Here is a 22812-nt window from a genome sequence, read left to right as displayed (position 1 = left end):
TGATCCGCCCACCTCAGCCTCCCAAAGTGCTGGGATTACAGGCATGAGCCACCACGCCCAGCCTTGTCTTTGTTCTTTTTTACTCTGTTCATGCCTTGTTTTTCCCCTTTGCAGTCTGCCTTGGAGATCATTTCACCATCAGTTCAGAAGATCTTCTTTCTCTGTTTTCAGCCACACAGCGTTTCATTGTGAGGACACACCGTAACGTACTTGAGAAGTCTTTGTTGGTTGCTAGTTTAGAACGTGTGCTCTTACCAGAGTTAAGTCGTCTCTGAGTGGGACGGTTCAGGGGTCACCATGGCCTTCAACTGTCACATGGCACAAAGGCCTCATGCATGGATTAATTCCAGGGATTCCTGTTTAGCAAGCGTTGCGTACCTTGGCTTACAGCAGCCTCAGCCCTAAAGGAAGTCAGTCAAGTAAAGAAGTCATACAAGAAAATAAACAATTGCAAAGTTAAAATATTGTATAATGAGCCCTGTAAGCAGAGGGGAAAGAGAGGCCCATAGGGAGACCTGCACTCATCAGAACCACCTGTTGGGGAAGGCTTCACTCCCTATTTTCACCCCCAACCTTATTTTTCCCAAGTCTTCTCTATGTCAAGAAATAACACCCCATTCCCCCAGCTGCCCAAGTCAGGGTCAGTTCATCAGGAAAGGGATATCAGACCATGTCACTCCCTGATTAAAACCTTCAAGAGCTTCCCACTCTGAGTGTAAAGGCCTTAGAACGAGGCCTTGTGTGCTCTGGCCCCTGAACGCCCCCTATGCAGGCACAGCAACCCCTTCGAAACCCTCAGGCACAACGGGATACTTTTTTTTTTTTTTTTCTTTTTCCTGAGATGGAGTTTTGTTCTTGTTGCCCAGGCCAGAGTGCAATGGCGCAATCTCGGCTCATCACAATCTCTGACTCCCAGGTTCAAGCGATTCTCCTGCCTCAGCCTCCCGAGTAGCTGGGATTATAGGCACCCACCATCACGCCCAGCTAATTTTTGTAGTTTTAGGGTTTTGTCATGTTGGCCAGGCTGGTCTCAAACTCCTGACCTTAGGTGATCCACTCGCCTCAGCCTCCCAAAGTCCTGGGATTACAGGCGTGAGCTATAGTGTCCGGCCTTTTATTTGTTTATTATTTATTTATTTATTTATTTTTGAGGAGTTCTTGAAGTGGCATGCAATGCTTCTCCATGTCTATCGACCCCAATTCCCAACTCCTAGCACCACGTCTGGCACATCATAGGTGGTCGGCATTTATTGGATGAATGAGTGGATCGACATTTGATTGAGTCTTGAAGTACAAATAGAATTTGGAGAAGTGGACAAGGCAGGAAAAGTGTATTCAGGCATGAGGCTTAGCTTGTGCATAGGTAGAAAGCCATGAAAAAACATGGAACATTCTCGAATCCACAAATAGTAAGAGAGGGCTAAGTCGCTGTGTCGGGGAGAGGAGAAGTGAAGTTCAAATGGTAGGCAAAGACCAGTGGGCAAGGGTCTTGTAAATTGCACTTGAATTTTATTCTATAGGCAAAAGGAAGAGTCTAAGGGTTTCAAGAAGAAGGACATGACCAATGGGCTTTAGGAAGATCATTCTGATGGCCTTTCAGAGGATGGCTGAGGAAAGCAAGCTGGGAGGCAGGGAGGTCGAGTCAGGGGATTTTGACCAGGCCAGGCTAGGTGCTATGAGGCCCGGGCTTTGGAGAAGAACCAGGGAATGGCAACTGGAGGCAAGAAAGGGGAGAAGGCCAAAGCCTGGGAACCATCAACACTCAAGAACAGTAAAGCATAAACATCTAAAGAGAACAAGAAGGAAAGAGAAGCCAGAGAAGGAAAACAGGAAAGAACTGAGGCGTGGGAGCGTAGGAGAGAGAATGGTTCGAGAAGGAAGCGGTCTCAGGTGTCAAGGCCGTTGGGAGGTCAAGTGAGATAAGGACTGAAGGTCCTGCCAATTGGGCCATCAGGAGCACAGGACTTGAGAGCATTTCTGGGTGGGAACAGACCCAGCCTGTGGCAGGGCTTGGGTTTCTGATGGGAATTCTGGAAGGGTCCCTTTTGTCCAACAGTCCAGGGCCCCCCCCAAGTCTGACCACAGCAGTGCTCCGAACCATGTCACTTTCCTGGCTTAAGGTTCAGTCGCCCTCCTCAGAGGGGAGCCTATGAAAGAGCCCAGTGGAGTGTCAGGATCCTGAGTCCTAGTCCTAGTCCTGTCCCTGCCACTTGGGAGGGACCTTGGGCCTCCGTTTCTCCAGGTGGGCTCCACAATTGCTTCTCTTGACCTAGACTGCCCCAGTGCCCAGGTTCAGTGAGTGACACAGGCAGCTGGGTTTCCACCTCCTCTGACGTGGGTTCCCTTCACTGCCTTCAGGCAGGGTTTGGCCCTCCACCCCCAAGGGGCCCATTGTGTGAGCTCAGTTTCAATGGGGACAGAAACTGGGTTGAGAAAGGGGAATATTTACCTATTCCACAGAGCCAATGCCCAAGCAAATAGTGTGGTACCTTACGTAGAGCCCTTGCCCTACCCTTCCCCATCTGGGCACTGCCACCTGGAGCAATAAAAGGCACCTTGCTGGGCATGTCTCCTACTAGCCCACCAGTCTCAGAGACGGAATCAGTGACGGGCCAGAGCATCCCCTGCCTCCACCATGAAACTCGCTGTCAGCCTCACCCTGGTCACGCTGGCTCTCTGCTGCAGCTCCGGTGAGTGCTCAGAGTCCCTTCCCTCCCTCCTGGACTTAGGAACTCTCAGGACCACCCAGGTCTGTGCAGAAGAAGGAGTGAGCTGCCCGTGTCTGCTCTGTAGCCGCTGGGAGGATCTGGGCATGCTGAGTCTCAGAAAACTGGGTCTGGTGAGCAAGCTCATCTTGGGAACTTGGAGAGAGCCCCAGGCTGTGAGGAAGCATAAAAAGGGTCCCATCTTCCATATCCAGCAACCCTCAGAATCCCAGGGAATGGAATAGCCTGGAGGGAGGGGTGGAGGATACCTCATAAAGATGAGTGCATCCAGCATAGGAATAATGAGGCCCTCATCTCAGACCTGGACACACCCCAAGATGCCGAGACCTTGGTGCAGCCTCCAAGTCTGGGGTCTCCACTCCATGCTGGCAGCCGAAGTCACTGGAAGGGGAGCTGCAGGGACTCATGACCCCAAAAGAAATCCAACCCAAGACAAGGTCTCTCATTCTGGGCACAGAAGAATATTCCAGAAAGAGATCTTCCCTTTGGGGAACTGCCAACCCAGAGTGGAGTTTTCTAAACATTTCTGTCCTCTGCAAAAGGGATTAGGAGTCTCTGAGTAGTTACTGCTGTCATTAAAAGGAAAAGAATTGTGGGGGGAAGAGGGGCAGACAGAGAGAGGGAGAGAGAAAGGGGGGGGAGAAAGGAAGGAAGGAAGGATCACACCTCTCTCCAAGATGCCCCGTCTTTGGAGAACTGAGTTATCTAACTCTGTTTTTCACTCCGCATCAGCTTCTTCCATTCTCATCTGAAAATGTTGTTGTTGTTTTTTAATAAATAAACTCCAATTAATTCACTTGGAAAGCTTCACAGCACCCATGGAGATAAGTTTTATGACACTGAGGAGTTAGAAAACCCAAACCAAGAAGCAGTAGGAACAACTATTTTGCAGAAAGGTTTATTTGTTTTTCAGAGAAAATGACATCATCTTGGACTGAACTGTGTATTAATTAGAAGATCTCAGTGCTGTCTGTGTACAGAGGTGGGTGACTGAGAAAGATAGGACTGAACCATGTTAAAGGGTGGGTCAGAGAGGCATCTCATCTGTCTATTTGTGTGCGCACACACAGTATTTAACACTTACTTCACGCAATGTGACAATCACTGTCACCCTTTCACATAGTATCTCTTTAGTATCTCTTTTCTTTCTTCATTTTTTTGAGACGGAGTCTAGCTCTGTTGCCAGGCTGGAGTGCAGTGGCACGATCTCAGCTCACTCACTGTAACCTCCGCCTCCCGGGCTCAAACGATTCTCCTGCCTCAGCCTCCCAAGTAGCTGGGATGACAGCCATGCACCACTGTGCCCAGCTAATTTTTGTATTTTTAGTAGAGACAGGGTTTCACCATGTTGGCCAGGCTGGTCTCGATCTCTTGACCTTGTGATCCGCCCACCTAGGCCTCCCAAAGTGCTGCGATTAGGCGTGAGCCACTACACCTGGCCTCTCTTTTCATTCTTACAACAACCCTATGAAGTAAGGATACTGGGCCAGGCATAGTGGCTCATGCCTGTAATCCCAGCACTTTGGGAGGCCGAGGTGAGTGGACTGACTTGAGGTCAGGAGTTCAGGACCAACCTGGCCAACATGGTGAAACCCTGTCTCTACTAAAAATACAAAAATTAGCCAGCCATGGTGATGCATACCTGTAGTCCCAGCTACTTGGGAGGCTGAGGCAGAAGAATCACTTGAACCTGGGAGGCAGAGGCTGCAGTGAGCTGAGATGGCACCACTGCACTCCAGCCTGAGCAATAGAGCGAGACTCCGTCTCAAAACAAATGAATAAATAAAAATAAAATTAAAATTAAATTAAAATTTAAAAAATAAAAAGTAAAATGAAGTAGGGATATTGTTCCCATTTTACAGATGAGAAAACTGAGCTACAGAAAGACAGAGTGACTTGCCTGGTGACATAGTAAGTTACAAAGCAAGGACCTAAGTTCTGAAGAGGGTCTGACTTGGAGTGGCCATTTCTAGAGAGGTCCTGGAGTCGGAGGAGGGAAGGCAAATTTGTACAGGAGGCAGAGAATTCAAGGACAAGGGATTTAAGACTCACTGGGAATATGGAGGCAAGCAGGGGGTAGAAAATGGTGACTTTCCCCCATGTTCCTGGTTGTAAGGACCTCAGAAGAAAACACAGTCTTGAAGCTCTGTGTTGAAGGCAATGCAGTGGTATAAGTGGCTGCTCTGTCCGTGAGCTGAGTGTGTCACATTTCCCGGCCAGGTTTGGGGGCCCGTGTTTGGCTGGTACAATCTCAATCGCTTTTTCCTTTTTTTTTTTTTGAGACAGAGTCTCGCTCTGTTGCCCAGACTGGAGTGCAGTGACAAGATCTCGGCTCACTGCAACTTCTGCCTCCCGGATTCAAGTGATTCTCCTGCACCCAGCACCACACCCAGTTAATATTTTGTATTTTTAGTAGAGACAGGGTTTCACCATGTTGGCCAGGCTGGTCTCGAACTCCTGACCTCGTGATCCGCCCGCCTCGGCCTCCCAAAGTGCTGGGATTACAGGCGTGAGCCACCGCACCTGGCTTACAATCGCTTCTTCCTGCCAGAGCCTGAATTTGTCACATGCCCCCAGTGAAGCATGGCTCAGGGCATCCCTAGCCACTGAGGAGAGGCAAGTTTCCGGTGGGTAACAAAACCCTCAGTGGCCTCTTCCCAGCTTCCACTGGGAAGCATTAACAAATCAGGCCAGCAGCTTCTATTATCAATACTCTGCCTTGATCTCTAACAGAAAGAAAAATGGCACCCTGCTCACCTCAACCCAAGAAATCCAAGGAAGACTCGGGCAATCCACAAAAATCTGGCCATAATCCAGAAAGTATTCGCACTGCGCCAAATAGGCAACGTCTTAGAGCACCAGCAGATCTCACACTCTAGCCCATCGATGAAAAGGGTGCTATCTCTCGCTGATGGGCCTGGCTGTTTGCATCTGGGCAGATCCAGCCAGAGAGCTAGCCAGCTTGGAAAGGGGCCTGGAGACATATGCCTTCTCTTCTCTGTGTTGCAGCTTCCGCAGAGATCTGCCCCACCTTTCTGCGCGTCATTGAATCCCTGTTCCTGGACACACCCTCCAGTTTTGAGGCTGCCATGGGAATTTTCAGCCCGGATCAAGACACGAGTGAGGCAGTGGCTCAGCTGAAGAAGCTGGTGGACACCCTCCCTGCAAAGGCCAGAGACAGCATCGTTAAGCTCATGGTAACCAGCGCCCTTCACTTCACACTGGTTAGAAGTGGCTTCTCCAAATGGGGCTGCAGGGTTGCCCCAGTTTTCAGACCTGTTTCAAATCCAGAGAGGAGAGTCACAGAGCCACTGTCCCCAGACAGGCAGCAAAGTGATCTTTTTTGAAACACAGTCTTGCTCTGTCACCTAGGCTAAGTTGCAATGGCACGATCTTGGCTCACTGCAACCTCTGCCTGCCAGTTTCAAGCGATTCTCCGACCTCAGTCTCCCGAGTAGCTGGGATTACAGGCACCTGCCATCATGCCCAGCTAATTTTTGTATTTTTGTAGCGACAGGGTTTCACCATGTTTGCCAGGCTGGTCTCGAACTCCTGACCTCAGGTGATCCACCCGCCTCAGCCTCCCAAAGTGCCGGGATTACAGGCGTGAGCCACCATGCCCAACCTCCTCTTACTATTTTTCAAGAGGCTTTTGAGAAACAATCCAAGCCCTTACTACCTTAGTTCCTCCTAGAGTTGACTGCACCTCTCGGTTGATGTTAAAGTTTCTGTGGCTCATCATCTCTGCCTAACTATGCAATTCATTCACTGTTGTGTTGGGTTTTTCTGTTTGTTTCTTTCTTTGTTTATTTGTTTTAGGAAAAAATAGACAAAAGCTTACTGTGTCATTAGGATTTAGAAGCTGAAGATCCCCAACTGCTCCAGCCCCTGCCGCTGCCGTGCTTTGAGTCCACACCCACCAGTCTTGCTCCCTTCAATAAACCACAAGCATCTCACTTTTGTGCCCCCTGTGTCTTTTTGGTCTCCTTGTTATGGTGGGGGTCTGCTCCTGTCCGGGTAAGGTGAGCCAGGACAAAAGGAAAGCAGACAAGCTCTGCCCTTGGATCCCAGCAGAAATCTCTGTGCTCTTCCAAAGCTCCTTCCCTCTAGGTTTCTGCCTCCAACAGAACTCAAGCCCCCTCCCCTTATATCAGACCATTTACTCAACATCACAGACTCCACTTGTCCAACAGAACCAGTGATCCCTGCCCCAGTCTGTTCCTATCTCAGGGAGTTGTAGCTCCATTCTCCCCGCTGGGCTGCACCAGCCTGAGGAACATCCACGATCCTTCCTTCTCTAGCCAACCCAGGCTACCTCTACAGGGCCTCTGGAATCCTTCACTCCAAGTCCACAGGCAATACCCCCATACCTGCCTGTACAGCCCCCAGGGCCTCCTCCCTGGCTCCCAGCCAGACTCCAGGGCCCCCACAATCCCCTCTCCAACAACCCAAAGAAATTCTTCTCAAGTGCAAAGTCCCTCCCCATCCTTCAAAGTTTTCCAGGGCTCTTACTGTAAAATTCTAAATCCTGACGATGGTGGCCCCTCACCAGTCTTTCCTGTACCCCTCCTTCCCATGGCTCCCTCATTCTGCTCCGTCCCCACACACACCCCCACCTTCCCTGCCCTCAGTTTTTAAAAAGAGCCAAGCCCCTTTCAAACCTTAAGACCTTTGTACCAGCTACACAGCCCTGGCTGCTCAAAAAGTGTGGCTGATGGCCAGGCATTGTGGCTCATGCCTGTAATCCCAGGACTTTGAGAGGCCGAGGCGGGCGGATCACCTGAGGTCAGGAGTTCGAGACCAGCCTGGCCAACATGGTGAAACCCCGTCTCTACTAAATATACAAAAAATTAGCTAGATGTGGTGGGGCGTGCCTGTAATCCCAGCTACTCGGGTGGCTGAGGCAGGAGAATCACTTGACCTGGAAGGCAGAAGTTGCAGTGAGCTGAGATCGTGACACTGCACTCCAGCCTGGGCAACAAGAGTGAAACTCTATCTCAAAAAAAAAAAAAAAAAAGTGTGGCTGATTGGTTTTTAAAATTGCTCTATAGCAAAATGTGCAAAGAATAGAACTCATCCTAAAGATGCATCCATGTGGATATGAAGATCCCGGAATCCCTGGCCAGTTTCATGGCAGCCAGCCCCCTGCTGGGCCACGTTACCCACAGCACCTAAACAGAAGTGGAGGATTGGCTACGCGTGGTGACTCATGCCTGTAATCTCAGCACTTTGGGAGGCAGAGGTGGGAGGATGGCTTGAGCCCAGGAGTTCAAGACCAGCCTGGCAACATAGTGAGACTCCGTCTCTACAAAACTAAAAATAAATTAGCGGAGTCTGGCAACGCATGCCTGTAGACCTGGCTACTTTGGAGGCTGAGGCAGGAGGATCTCTTGAGCGCAGGAGTTCCAGGCTGCAGTGAGCTATGATCGTGCCACTGCACTCCAGCCTGGGTGACAAGGGTGAGACCCTGTCTCAAAAGGAAAGAAAGAAAAAGGCGGAGGACTGCAGAGGGGCTGCAGGAATCGGAGGGGCGTCGGCAGAGGGCACGGAAGGAGGCAGCTGGTTAGAGATAGAGCTCGCCAGTCCGGGCCCCTCCATGGAGCAACATAGTCCGGCGGGCCTGGCGCGCCGCCACCACAAGGGGGCAGCGTCCTCCACAGGGTCCCAGTGCGGACGCGCTGTGGGGGCTGAGGCACCCAGAGGTCCGGCTCTGGGGATCTGGTGTCATCCGTATAATTTTTAAAATCTCGGCCGGGAGCGGTGGCTCACTCCTGTAATCCCAGCACTTTGGGAGGCCGAGGCGGGTGGATCACCTGAGGTCAGGAGTTTGAGACCAGCCTGGCCAACATGGTGAAACCCCGTCTCTACTAAAAATACAAAATTAGCTGGGCGTGGTAGCGTGCGCCTGTAGTCCCAGCTGCTTGGGAAGATGAGGCAGGAGAATCGCTTGAACCCGGGAGGCGGAGGTTGCAGTGAGCCGAGATCGAGGTCGTGCCACTGCACTCCAGGCTGGGAGGTTGCAGTGAGCTGAGATCGCGCCACCGCACTCCAAAAATAATAATAATAAATAAATATATATATATAATAAAAATCTCGTATTTTGAAAGTTTTAAAATCCGAATTCTGAGGGAAAACAGGGGCAGTCACACAAGTCATGTTGCCACCCAGTTGAACCCTGCCAGGGAGTGGTGTGTCAGCCCTTTTGGGATTAGCAATAATTCCATTCCTACATGATTTCAAGGGCGAGGCCCGCGGAATCTAGAACCTGAGACAGCCCCAAAGGTGGAGAAGACTGCGGGGAGCTGGCAGGGCCATCTTTGACCTCCGCCTGCCTGGTTTTTAAAGTCCCCAGGCAAAAACCACAACCCAATAACCCATATTGATTGCTTAGGTGCTGGCAGGCGCTTTCGCAATCTCTCAATTACTCCTCACAACCCAGATTCCAGAGCCTGTGCCCCAACCCCTGCCCTGAAGGTGGTAGTGGGATCCCCAGAACCAAAAATCCAAATGATGGTGATGAGCAAAGTCCACATACCCCCAAACACACACTCGCGCACACAAACTAGAAAGCCACCAGGGGCTCTAATTGTAAAAATTCCAGAGCAGGTCGGGGGACTGGCAACTCCAAAAGAGATGCCTTGCTTCGGGTGGGGCCTTGATGGGGGCTGCCCGGCTCCCTCTCCTCCCCCACTCCCTCCCTGCTGAGGCATCACATTCTCCTTCACCAGGTCATCCTAACCTAAAGCACATACCTTCGCGTTGGTGGGCCATCCGCCTGGATGAGTATTGTTCCATGGGATAAGCATCCAGAGCCATAAAAGGCTCAGAATTTTAATTGCCTATTCACAGCCAAGAGAAACATTTACCCAGGGCCAATGCAAGGCAGGTATCTGAGGATAAGAAGCACAATTACGGTGCAGAGAGGCTTGAGGCTGGGGACGACACTTCAGGAATCACTGTGGGTGATTCACAAGAATGTGAGCTATGCCAATCCACAGAAATGGGCGTTAAATTTTAAAACAGCAGAATGCAAAGATAAACTGATTGCAACCACAGGAAGAGCACGTATCTGTGTGATGCATGTTGACAGAAAGCAGGAAATTCGAGAAATGAAGGCACCGTTCACCGGATTCTTTTCTGTCCGTGTTACTCACACCAGTTACTGTATCAGTTACTGTATGTAACTGTAGTTACTAATACCAGTTACTCGTGTATTATAGCATGGGTCTATAGACTATGGCTGGCAGGCCAAGCTCAGGCTATGGCCTAATTTTTTTTCTTTTCTTTTCTTTTCTTTTCTTTTTTTTTTTTTTTTGAGACGGAATGTCACTCTGTGCAGTGGCACAATCTCAGCTCACTGCAACCTCCACCTCTCGGGTTCAAGCGACTCTCCTGCCTCAGTCTCCCAAGTAGCTGAGATTACAGGCATACGCCACCACACCTGGCTAATTTTGTATTTTTAGTAGAGACAGTTTTCACCATGTTGGTCAGGCTGATCTTGAACTCCCGACCTCAGGTGATCCGCCCACCTCAGCCTCCCAAAGTGTTGGGATTGCAGGCATGAGCCACCGTGCCTGGCCATTTTTTTTGTATTCTCAGTAGAGATGGGGTTTCACCATGTTGGTCAGGCTGGTCTCGAACTCCTGACCTCAGGTGATCCACCCGCTTCAGCTTCCCAAAGTGCTAGATTACAGGCGTGAGCCACCGCCCCCAGCCTGTGGCCAGTTTTTAAACAAACCTTAAGCTAAGAATGATTTTTACATTTGAAGGAGGAGGAGGAGGAGAGAAAGAAAAAGTATGCCCCCCCGTTTTATATAAATACATAATTATACAATCAGCCATTTTCACTATGAATATGCTAAGCTCCAAAACACAGGGAGGCCAATGTATGACTATAAGCATTCCTGCCTTTGGGAGGCATTAGGCACAAGCTGTGTGAAGAAAAAATTGAAAACATAACTCATCAAGGCTGGGCACAATGGGTCATGCCTGTAATCCCAGCAAGTTTTTTTTTTTTTTTCAGGTGGAGTTTCACTCCTTGTTTCCCAGGCTGGAGTGCAGCAGTGCAATCTCAGCTCACTGCAACCTCTGCCTCCTGGGTTCAAGCAATTCTCCTGTCTCAGCCTCCCAAGTAGCTGGGATTACAGGTGTCTGCCACCACGCCCAGTTAATTTTTGTATTTCAGGGTTTCACCATGTTGGCCAGGCTGGTCTCAAACTCCTGACCTCAGGTGAGCCATCCTCCTCGGCCTCCCAAAGTGCTGGTAATCCCAGCATTTTGGAGTCTAAGGCTGGCAGATAGCCTGAGTCCAGGAGTCGAGACCAGTCTGGACAATATAGTGATACCTCTGCCTCTACAAAAAAAAAAAAAAACCTACAAAAATTAGCTGGGTGTGGTGGCGCATTCCTGTAATCCCAGCTACTCAGGAGGTTGAGGTGGGAGGATCACTCGAGCCCAGGAGACAGAGGTTGCAGTGAGCTGAGATCTCAGCACTGCACTCCAGCCTCGGGTGACGGAGCGAGACCTTGTCTCAAAAAACAAAAACAAAAACAAAAGCAAAAAACAAACAAAACTCATCAAAGCAAAAAAAAAAAAAGATTAAAAATAACAAATGTATTTTTAGCATGATAGTAATTTTAGCATTCATACCTTTGAGGAAGCCATGGGAGGAAAAGACCACATTTCTTGATCATGTTGTCAAGAAAACTGAATCTGAGTGAAAAACTTTTTTGAAAGTATCTGTTGCCCCTGAAACCTGCAACCAAAGGAAACTTACTCTGGAGGAAAGGTAAAGCAGAATGGTAATTATCAAACACCGCCATCATGTTGCAAAATCCCGGGGCCTGTGTCAATGTGCCTGGACTAATTAATCAGTAGGAAAGCTGCAGTTGTACATGCGAGACAGTTGAGGTTAGCCTGACAGAAATATCTGCAAATGACTCATGAGGCAGGAAGAAGAAGCAAAACCAGCCTTCATCAGCCTTATCATGATGATATGGATAAAATTATGTCTAGTTTGCAGCTGATGCAAGGCCTGCTGTTTTCGAATGCCAAGGGATTTGTGGGCAGTAATCACCATAGGGGTGACTGCCTCTCAAAATGGTTTCAGATAGACGATAAAGAGAAGCTTTATTGATGATGATGAGGCCACACAAACAATGCATTCAGAAACATGTAATTAGGGGATGTTCCTCCCAACCACTTTCAGAATACACCAACAGGCACATGGGGATAATGTGAGGATGAATCATCAGCAGTTAGCCACCCAACATATTTCCATGAGCAAACTAACATTATAAAGCTATAGTACATGCAAAAAAAATCTGAAAATAGGCTGGGCGCGGTGGCTCACACCTGTAATCTCAGCACTTTGGGAGGCTGAGGCGGGCGGATCACCTGAGGTCGAGAGTTCAAGACCAGCCTGACCAACATGGAGAAACCCCGTCTCTACTAAAAACACAAAATTAGCCCGGCATGCAGGCGCATGCCTGTAATCCCAGCTACTTGGGAGGCTAAGGCAGGAGAATCGCTTGAACCTGGAAGGCAGAATTTGCGGTAAGCCAAGATCGCACCATTGCACTCCAGCCTGGGTAACAAGAACAAAACTCTGTCTCAAAAATAAAATAAAATAAAATCTGAAAATACATTCAGCTAAGCTAGCATGGGAATTGCTTGCCAACTTGGGAATTGATAAACCGAGGGTTCGGAACTCAGATTTGTTCCCCCATTAGATGAATGGATTCCCAGTTTATCACAAGAGTCTAGTTAACTCCTGAAATACCCACAGTTATGTGCCCACAGCTGTAACTGCCCAGTGGGTTCACCTTGCTCGCTGCCTAGACAGAGGCAATTTATCAAGACAGGGGAATTGCAGTGGAGAAGGAGTAATTCACACAGAGCCGGGTGTGTGGGAGACTGGAGTTTTATTATTACTGAAATCAGTCTCCATGAACATTTGAGGATCTTTGTTTTCAAAGATAATTCGGCGGGTAGGGGCTTGGGAAGTGGGGAGTGCTGATTGGTCAGGTTGAAGATGGAATCATAGAGGGTGGAAGTGTGGTTTTCTTGCTGTGTTCTGTTCCTGGGTAGGATGACAGAAATGGTTGAGCCAGATTACCAGTCTGAGTGGTGTCAGCTGATCCATCAAGTGCAGGGTCTGCAAAATACCTCAAACACTGATCTTAGATTTTACAATAGTGGCCGGGCGCAGTGGCTCACGCCTGTAATCCCAGCACTTTGGGAGGCCGAGGCGGGTGGATCACGAGGTCAGGAGATGGAGACCATCCTGGCGAACATGGTGAAACCCCGTCTCTACTAAAAATACAAAAAATTAGCCGGCGTGGTGGCGGCGCCTGTAGTCCCAGCTACTCGGGAGGCTGAGGCAGGAGAATGGCGGGAACCCGGGAGGTGGAGCTTGCAGTGAGCTGAGATCCGGCCACTGCACTCCAGCCTGGGCAACAGAGCGAGACTCCGTCTCAAAAAAAAAAAAAAAAAAAATAGATTTTACAATAGTGATATTATCTGCAGGAGCAATCTGGGGAGGCTCAGACTCTTGGAGCCAGGGGCTGCATGACCCCTAAACTAAATTTCTAATCTTGTAGCTAATTTGTTAGTCCTGCAAAGGCAGACTGGTCCACAGGCAACAACGGGTTTTTTGTTTTTTTGGGGAAATAGCTTTTTAGGGAAATAGCTATTATCAATTTTGTTTCAGAGTCAAAACATGAACGGAATTCTTTTCCAAAGTTAATTCAGGCCTATGCCCAGGAATGAACAAGGACAGCTTAAAGGTTAGAAGCAAGATGGAGTCGGTTAGGTCTGATCTCTTTCACTGTCCTAATTTCCTCAGTTGTAATTTTTGCAAAGGCGGTTTCACAGTCACCCTGTGTGTGTAGCCACGAGGCAGATACTTACAGAGCTACCTTTAGAGTTCCCTCTTAGGGCTGGGTGCAGTGGCTCAAGCCCGTAATCCCAGCACTGTGGGAGGCTGAGGCAGGTAGATTACCAGAAGTCAGGAGTCCGAGACCAGCCTGGCCAACATGGCGAAACCCCGCCTCCACTAGAAATACAAAAATTACCCGGACGTGGTGGCACATGCCTGTAGTCCCAGCTACAGCTGAGGCAGGAGAATCGCTTGAACCCAGGAGGCAGAGATTGCAGTGGCAGAAGTTACAGAGGCAGAGGTTGCAGTGAGCCAAGGTTGCAGTGAACCGAGATCACACCACTGCACTCCAGCCTGGGTGACAGAATGAGACTACATCTGAAAAATAAAAATAAAGAAGAATTCCCTCTTAGGACCCTATCACAAAAGTAGGAACTAATCAGCCCTAGGACAGGATAGAGACTTGATCAGAGGCTCCCTGGGAGCTGTGGAAGGAGGAGCAGGCCTTGGGGCATCAGGAGAGGAGAAAGGATTGCTGGGCTAGGGGAATCTCCTGACCTCCTGACCTTAGGTGCCCGGTCAGTCTGAGTCCGTCTCAACTTACATGGAATTGATCCCTTTTTATTTATTTATTTATTTATTTATTTATTTATTTATTTATTTTTTTGAGATAGGGTCTCACTCTGTCACCCGGTCAGTCTGAGTCCGTCTCAACTTACATGGAATTGATCCCTTTTTATTTATTTATTTATTTATTTATTTATTTATTTATTTTTTTGAGATAGGGTCTCACTCTGTCACCCAGGCTGGAGTGCAGGGTCTTGATCACTGCTCACCGCAACCTCCGCCTCCCAGGCTCAAGCAATCCTCCTCCCTCAGCCTCCTGACTAGCTGGGACGACAGGCGCACACCACCACGCCCAGCTAATTTTTGTATTTTTTCACAGATATGGGTTTCACCATGTTGGTCCGGCTGGTCTCAAACTCCTGGACTCAAATGATCCGCCCGCCTCAGCCTCCCAAAGTGTTGGGATTACAGGCGTGAGCCACCGTGCCCAGCCCTTATCCCCTTCTCTTGACCCTATTGCCAATTCCAGGCCTTCACCATCTGTGACCTGGATCATTGCAAACAGCCTCTACATTAGTTTCTATGGCTGCTCTAACAACTTACCGCAGACTTAATAACTTTAAAACACACAAATTTGTGATCTTCTCGTTCTGGAGGCCAGACATCTGAAATGCATCTCACTGGGCTAAAAACCAAGGTGTTGGCAGGCTGCATTCTTTCTGGAGTCTCCAGGGGAGAATCTGTACCCTTGTTTTTTGCACTTTCTAAAGGCCACCCGCATTACTTGGCTCATGGCCCCTTCCCCATCTTCAAAGTCAGCAGGGCAGCCTCTGCAAGTCTCCCTCCGATGCTAATCTCCTCTTCTGCCTCCCACTTCCATTCATAAGGATCTTTGTGATTACACTGGGCCCATCAGATACTCCAAAACAACCTCCCCATCTCACAGTCAGCTGATGAGAAACTTTCATCCATGTGCAACCCTAATTCTCTCTTGCCAGGTAACCTAACACATCCACAGGGTCTGGGGATTAGGATGTGGACATCCTTGAGGGGCCGTTAATCTGCCTCCTAAATAGTCTCTAAGATTTTAGTCTTGCTTCCTTCCCATGATTGCCAAAAATCAAACAGGAAGTTCATGCTTTTGCTTAAAATCCTTCCCTCTTCCTGGTCCCCTGTCGGATAAAGTCCAAACCCCTCACCAAGCCTCACCCATCATCAAAGGCTCTTGGAGATGTCCCTGCTTCCCACTCTGGCCTCAAATCCTGCTGCTTCCCACCTATCCCTCGCTTTGAGGGTGGAGCAGTGGATGTTGCTCGGAAATAAAACTGCCCTTTCCGTAAGGCTCGTTGATTCACGTCGAGGCACAGATGTTCACATTTGAAACAGGCAACAAATCCATGCCATTCACACTTCCACACTTTTGCAGAGGCAGTTCCCACTGACCGAAATGCTTTCCCTTCCCAAAGTCCCTGGAAGAACCAAACTCCATCCTTCAAGACTCATGCAATACTTTAGTATAATACATACTTACACTAAAAACCGTTTCATTATCTAAAATGCACACTTAACCGGCATATTCTATTTCATTTGCTAAGTCTGGCCCCCTTCAGATTCTTTCAAGACTTAGTCTGTGGGCTCTTTCTCCCTGCTCTCCCTACCCAGCACTTTGTGCCGTGAGGTTCAGGGGCTCTCTCCGCTGCTGGGCTCCCACGCCCCTCATCTGGGGCAGCTATTTACAGTGGGATAAATCATGTATTTATCTTACTGTAGCATGTTTGCTTGTAACTGTTGCCTTCTTTAGAATGTGAGTCCTATGACGGCATGATTCACATTTTAGTTATCTTGCTACTCATTGTAGAAAAATTAGAAAGTCCAAGAAAGCAAAAGGCAAATAAATCATTTGAATGTGCATCTGCGTCAAGCACTCAATCACAGCAGCAGGATTCTACTTTGGACCCTCTAGTGGAAAAATTGAAATGAAGGTGGAAGCCAAGACAGTAAATTAAGTACATTACAGGACTTGAGACCTTTTTTTTTTTGAGACAGAGTTTCGCACTGTTGCCAGGCTGGAGTGCAGTGGCGCCATCCTGGCTCACTGCAATCTCCACCTCCCAGGTTCAAGTGATTCTCCTGCCTCAGCCTCCCGAGTAGCAAGGACTACAGGCGCCCGCCACCATGCCTGGCTAATTTTTGTATTTTTAGTAGAGATGGGGTTTCACTATATTGGCCAGGATGATCTCAATCTCTTGACCTCGTGATCCGCCCTCCTTGGCCTCCCAACCTTTTTATTCCATCCCTCTGCTTCCAGGAGGACCACATCAATAACCAAGTAGCTCCTGAGACAGACCCTGGACCCCCAAAAAGACCTCCCATTACTCTCTGGCTGACCCATTTGAGGAATTCATATGCTCTATGAGCAGGAAGTTCTAACCAAAATGCAAAAAAAGTTTGAAATTCATTGTATTCTGTTGCTCCTTGCTTTTCTGTTTCTAGATAAAGATGAGATTAGTTGGCCAGGCATGGTGGTTCATGCCTGTAATCCCAGCACTTTAGGAGGCTGAGGCAGGTGGGTCACCTGAGGTGGGGTGTTTGAGACCAGCCTGACCAACATGGAGACACCCCATCTCTACTAAAAATACAAAAATTAGCTGGGCATGGTGGTGGGTGTCTGTAATCCCAGCTACTTGGGAGGCTGAGGCAGGAGAATCGCTTGAACCCAGGAGGTGGAGGTTACAGGGAGCCAATATCATGCCATTGCACTCCAGCCCAGGCAACAAGAGCAAAACTGCATCTCAAAAAAAAAGATGAGATTAGTTTTTTTTTTTTTTTTTTTTTTTTTTTGAGACGGAGTCTTGCTCTATCGCCCAGGCTGGAGTGCAGTGGCACGATGTCGGCTCACTGCAAACTCCGCCTCCCGGGTTCATGCCATTCTCCTGGCTCAATTTTTTGTATTTTTAGTAGAGACGGGGTTTCACCATGTTAGCCAGGATGATCTCGATCTCCTGACCTTGTGATCCACCCGCCTCGGCCTCCCAAAGTGCTGGGATTACAGGCGTGAGCCACCGCGCCCGGCCTGAGATTAGTTTATGAAACTGGATTCCTCTTAAACCATTCCATCTGAATGGTATTCATTCCATGCTTGATAAATTTCAAGACCTGATTATTTTGCAATATCAATGTTGACAAAAGTTAAATATTAACCAGATAATCGAAAATTATCCTTTAACATCTACCAGCATAGATTAAGAATTTCAGACCGACCCCCAGCGACAGGAAACTTTGAAAAGGCGTGTGCCGGAAGAAATGTATGGATTGGCGTATTAAAAAAGTGCATTTATTGGCCAGGCATGGTGGCTCATCCCTGTAATCCCTGCGCTTTGGGAGGCAAAGGCAGGTGGATCACTTGAGGTCAGGAGTTTGAGACCAGCCTGGCCAACGTGGTGAAACCCCATCTCTACTAAAAAAAAATACAAAAATTAGCCAGGCGTGGTGGCAGGCGCCTATAATCCCAGCTACTGAGCCTGAGGCACGAGAATCGCTTGAACCCGGGAGGCGGAGGTTACAGTGAGCTGAGATCATGCCACTGCACTCCAGACTGGGTGACAGAGTGAGATACTGTCTCAAAAAAAAAAAAAAAAAAATTACATTTCTCCTTTTTTAGATACATAAAGAGGAAAGAGAAAGGGGAGGAGGAGCAAGGGATGTAAGAGGGGGAAAGAAAAGAGAGAAAGGAGAGAATGCACGGGGGTTCTCGGTCATGTGGAGGCAGCAGTCATGCGCTGACTCTGAAAACTGAAAGAAAATAGGGACGGCAAGCTGCTGCCTGTGGCCAACTCTCCCAGGGATTCTCACAACGCCAGGGAAGGGAACAGAGAAAACCACAAAGGCTGACACAAGAATAGATGCTTGATAAATGTTTATTGGATAAATGAGTGAAGGATAATCACCTGAGCCCCATAGCTGCCAAAGCCCCATCTAGTCCCAAACCTAAGCCCACACTCTGTCCCCTTGCAAGTAAAGAAATGCACCAAGCAGAGCTTCTGCAGCAGCCCTCGGTCCGGCCTGGCTGGAGCTATAATCATGCATACTCCGAAAAGCTGCCTCATGGAAGGTATTCCTTTAACTGCAGGTGTTTGTTGCTCTTGGCACAGCAATATGTAATTTCCCATTTTTAGAACAATGCTCCAAAGAACGGTCACAAAAACAGCCTTAAGAGGGGGTGGTTTTCTTCCTGGCCATTTCTACAGCCCTGTAAAACAACAACAAAGAGATCTGTATTCAACACACTATTTGCATCTCTCCATAAAATCAGAAGACAGTTCGTTAACTTTGCACAAACTGAAAGAAGGTCCCCCTACTCCTTGCCAGGGCATTTAAACAAATGCTTGCCACTGGAAAGGATAGATTTGGAAAGGAGCCTGCTGTTGGGACTCTTTTGGTCTTGCCACGCCTCCCTCCGTGTGGTTTCTGTGAGGCAAGGGTGGAAAGGAAGCTTTAAAGCCCAAGTCTGTCCTTTTGGTGTCCCCTGTACAAGCCTGAGACCAGGAGCGGACAGTGTGCTCCCAGGAACATTCAAATAACAGAGGAAGGTAGGAACCATGAAAACAGCTGCCACCTCCAGCCTCAGCCGTTAAGAAATCCTTTTCATTATCATCTCCAAACTGACTTTCTCTCTTCCCTTTCCTCTTCATGAACCCGTTCTGCTTCATGAACCCGAGCAATTGGCTTTGAGCCTTCATAGGCCTTCACCTTCCCTCCCTGTCATCTCCTGGAGCCTACCTACATCTTCTGTCACAGCCCAGTGCCTCCTCCCTGAGTCACAGCCAACTCATCCCCATCTGACTCCCATGAACGCGCAGGTTGTCCTCTCATGGGCCGCCTGGCCTGGTCTCTCTCACCTCCCACGTGGGCCTGCATGCCCCTGGCTCCATCTTATACCTCCTGCACTCAGGAAAGTGCAGCAACTCCTTTTCCAACAGAAACAAATCCAGCTTTCAGGCCGGGTGCAGTGGCTCACGCCTGTAATCCCAGCACTTTGGGAGGCCAAGGCAGGCAGACCACCTAAGGTCAGGAGTTCGACACCAGGCTGACCAACATGGTGAAACCCCGCCTCTACTAAAAAAAAACATACAAAAATTAGCCGGGCGTGGTGGTGCACACCTGTAATCCCAGCTACTCAGGAAGCTAAGGCAGGAGAATCACTTGAATCCGGGAGGCAGAGGTTGCACAGTGATCCAAGATCCTGCCACTGCACTCCAGCCTGGGCAACATGGCAAGACTCTGTCTCAAAAAAAAAAAAAAAAAAAAAAAAAAATTCCAGCTTTCTTAATGCGACCTCATCTGGAACCAGGCCTCCTTTCCTACTTTATCTTCCACTAGTCCCTACACAAGTTTCAAGCACCAACCAAAATCACCTGCTCACCCTTCCCAAACTTGACCTTGGCTCCTAGGAACTACCTCCTGCCCTCTCCCCTAATTGAGAATGACCTTCCTGGTCTTCTCTCTGTGCCTAAATCCTACCCATTTTTGAAGACTCAGCCAAATAATACCTCCATCTGACCACTCTAGTTCAAAATGCCCCCATTTCCTTGCTGAAGCGCTGCAATTCTGCCCCATTTATTCACTATGTGTTACACTTTGTGAAGAAGCCATTCACATAACTTCTTTCTTCCAAATGTGTGTTGAATTATTGAGAGGGCAAAGGTGCTAAGCCTCTTTAAGAGGCTTGGAAGGAATCAGGCACCAGGAAAGTGAAAGCTTTATTTATTTATTTATTTATTTATTTATTTATTTATTTATTTATCTATCTTTTTGGAGATGGGGTCTTACTATATTGCTCAGGCTGGTCTTGAACTCTGGACTCAAGCAATCCTCCTGCCTTGGCCTCCCAAAGTGCTGGGATTGCAGGCTGGTTGCACCCAGCCAGCTTTGACATTTCTACACACCTTTTATTGCACACTTGCTATGAACCTGTCGCTGAGCTGAGCACTTCTTACATACGACCGCGTTTAACTCTCACAGTGAGACTAGAAGGGAAGTACCACTGTCGCTTTTCACTGTTTTCAGGAAACAAAGGCTTTGAGAAGTTAAATAACTACCCAAGGGCCTCACTGTTTAAAAGGAGCGGAGCTGGAGTTCAAGCCTGGCTCACAATATTAACTGCACTCAAGCCAGGGGATGGGCTAGCCCATTCCCTTTCATTCTCAGAGAATTAACAACACAGAACAGTTAGGATGGACAGGGTGGGGAGGAAGCTGCAGGCTCTTTTCCTGATTGGAACAAATTCATGGAAAGGGTTCATAAAGGGGCTGGGCTTTCCAATCCATGTTTTTGTTTTGAAGAAGGTGGGGGAACTTGGGGTTCACACAATGAAGTTCTCTTTAAAGAATGGTGTTTGCAACATCTGATGCTCCGGGGGAGTAGCAAGCAACACAGAGAGCTTTGATGCTGTACCAAGATTCACTCTCAACATCCCAAGCCAAGTGGCAACAGTGCAGAATATGGTGTTCAAGACCTGACTCCCACACTTACCAGCTGTGATACTCAGACAAGTTATTGTCCCTCTCTAAGCCTCAGTTTCCTCCTCTCTAACAAGAAAAGAATATCGTTTTGACAGGTGGTTTAGATGGATTAAGGCAAACAATCTCTATAAAGCAACCAGGCACATACTGGGTGCTCCATAAATTATTATTGTTATTACTTCTCTTGGACATGAGAATCTGCATTTCTCTTCATTTTTAAAAAATAGAAGTATAGGCTGGGCACAGTGGCTCACGCCTGTAATCCCAGCACTTTGAGAGGCCGAGGCGGGCAGATCACGAGGTCAGGAAATCGAGACCATCCTGGCTAACACAGTGAAACCCCGTCTCTACCAAAACTACAAAAAAAATAGCCAGGCATGGTGGCGGGCGCCTGTAGTCCCAGCTACTCGGGAGGCTGAGGCAGGAGAATGGCGTGAACCCAGGAGGCAGAGTTTGCAGTGAGCCAAGATTGTGCCACTGCACTCCAGCCTGGGCGACTAAGCAAGACTCTGTCTCAAAAAAAAAAAAAAAAAAAAAAAAGAAGTATAACATACAGTCATCAGAGTACATAAAGTACACAATGGACAGCTTGATAATCATTTTCATAAACAGGCATTTCTATAACCACCACCCCAGGCCACATAAGGAATATTTCCAGCACCCCAAAAGGTTCCCTCATGCACTCTCCCAATCCACATCCCCACCAGACAGAACCACGATATGACCCATCATAGATCAGCTTTGCCTCTTTTTGAACTATATATTAATGGAATCAGAGCATATCATCTTTTCATCATTGCATAGTACTCTTACATGAATAGACCACCAATTTATTTCTCCAATCTTCTGTTGGTGGGAATTTGGGGTGTTTCAGGTTTGGAGAAACTCCTTTGAACATTCTTGTCAGCATAGGCATTCAAATCCCTTAGGTTTTTTTTTGTTTTGTTTTGAGGAGTCTCACTCTGTCTGCCAGGCTGGAGTGCAATGGCACGATCTTGGCTCACTGCAACATCCGCCTCCCAGGTTCAAGTGATTCTCCTGCCTCAGCCTCCTGAGTACCTGGAATTATAGGCACTCATTATCACACCCAGCTAATTTGTTTGTATTTTTAGTAGAGACGAGGTTTCACCATATTGGCCAGGCTGGTCTTGAACTCCTGACCTCAGGTTATCCACCCACCTTGGCCTCCCAAAGTGCTGGGAATACAGGTGTGAACCACCACGCCCAGCCAAACCTTAGGTTTATATATCTAGGAGTAGAATTACTGGGTTGTAGAGCAGGCATATCTATAGCTTTAATATAATCTGCCAAACAAGGTTGCCAGTGGCTGTACCTCTTCCACACTTCCCACAGCAATACACAATAGTTCTAGTTGTTCCATATCCTCAGCAACACTTGGTATTGTGAGTCTTTTCATTTTAGCTATTATGGTGGGTGTGTAGTAGTATCTTTTTGTGGGAGTTTTGTGTGTGTATGTTGTTCTTTTTTTTTTTCTTTTGCACTCTGTCACCAAGGCCAGAGTGCAGTGGCATGAACATAGCTCACTGCAGCCTCAAACTCCTAGGCTCAAATGATCCTCTCCCCTCAACCTCCCAAGTAACTGAGACTACAGGCTTGTGCAACCAGGCTCAGCTAATCTCCCAGCAAATTTGCATTTTCTGGTGAATGATGATATTGAGCACCTTTCACAGTGTATTTGGCCATCTGGAGATCCACTTTTGTTAGTGCCTGGTCAAGTCTTTCTCTCTCTCTTTTTTTTTTTTTTTTTTTCCTGGGACTGAGTCTTGTTCTCTCTCCCAGGCGGGAGTACAGTAGTGTGATCTCGGCTCACTGCAATCTCTGCCTCCCAGGTTCAAGCAATTCTTCTGCCTCAGACTCCTAAGTAGCTGGGATTACAGGCGCCCACCACCACACCCAGTTAATTTTTGTATTTTTAGTAGAGACAGGGTTTCACCATGTTGGTCAGGCTGGTCTCGAACTCCTGACAGGTGATCCACCCGCCTCAGCCCCCCAAAGTGCCGACTATGGGCATGAGCCACCGCACCCGGCCTCTTTTCCTCATTGTTTTAATTGGGTCATTTTTAATTTTCTTTTTTTTTTTTTTTTTTTTTTTTTTTTG

The 22812-nt window shown here is 48.1% G+C and overlaps 2 protein-coding genes across 3 annotated transcripts in view; one reads left to right on the top strand and one right to left on the bottom strand.

Moving 5' to 3' along the window:
- Nucleotides 1-2573: 2573 nt before the first annotated feature.
- Nucleotides 2574-6682, top strand: SCGB1A1 (secretoglobin family 1A member 1). The gene is made up of 3 exons (XM_023189527.2): nt 2574-2690; nt 5736-5923; nt 6546-6682. The coding sequence occupies exons 1-3, from the start codon at nt 2636-2638 to the stop codon at nt 6576-6578; spliced, it is 276 nt and encodes a 91-aa protein (XP_023045295.1). The 5' UTR covers nt 2574-2635; the 3' UTR covers nt 6579-6682.
- An 11391-nt stretch (nt 6683-18073) lies between these two features.
- Nucleotides 18074-22812, bottom strand: part of AHNAK (AHNAK nucleoprotein) — a 104250-nt gene continuing 99511 nt past the window's right edge. For both annotated transcript variants that reach the window (XM_023189480.1, XM_023189482.1), the window contains one exon: nt 18074-18421. In XM_023189480.1, coding sequence (XP_023045248.1) covers nt 18414-18421 — 8 coding nt within the window. In that variant the 3' untranslated portion in view covers nt 18074-18413. The remainder of the gene's footprint in view (nt 18422-22812) is intronic.

This window comes from Piliocolobus tephrosceles, chromosome 13, assembly GCF_002776525.5.
Source record: "Piliocolobus tephrosceles isolate RC106 chromosome 13, ASM277652v3, whole genome shotgun sequence".
Lineage (NCBI taxonomy): Eukaryota > Metazoa > Chordata > Mammalia > Primates > Cercopithecidae > Piliocolobus > Piliocolobus tephrosceles.
This window is presented reverse-complemented; position numbering and strand designations above follow the sequence as displayed.

Excerpts from the sequence above, each read along its gene's own strand:
- SCGB1A1 (XM_023189527.2), top strand. The coding sequence starts at position 2,636 with ATGAAACTCGCTGTCAGCCTCACCCTGGTCACGCTGGCTCTCTGCTGC. Across the intron at positions 2,691-5,735 it reads GGCTCTCTGCTGCAGCTCCG|CTTCCGCAGAGATCTGCCCC; the intron begins GTGAGTGCTCAG and ends TCTGTGTTGCAG. Across the intron at positions 5,924-6,545 it reads ACAGCATCGTTAAGCTCATG|GAAAAAATAGACAAAAGCTT; the intron begins GTAACCAGCGCC and ends TATTTGTTTTAG.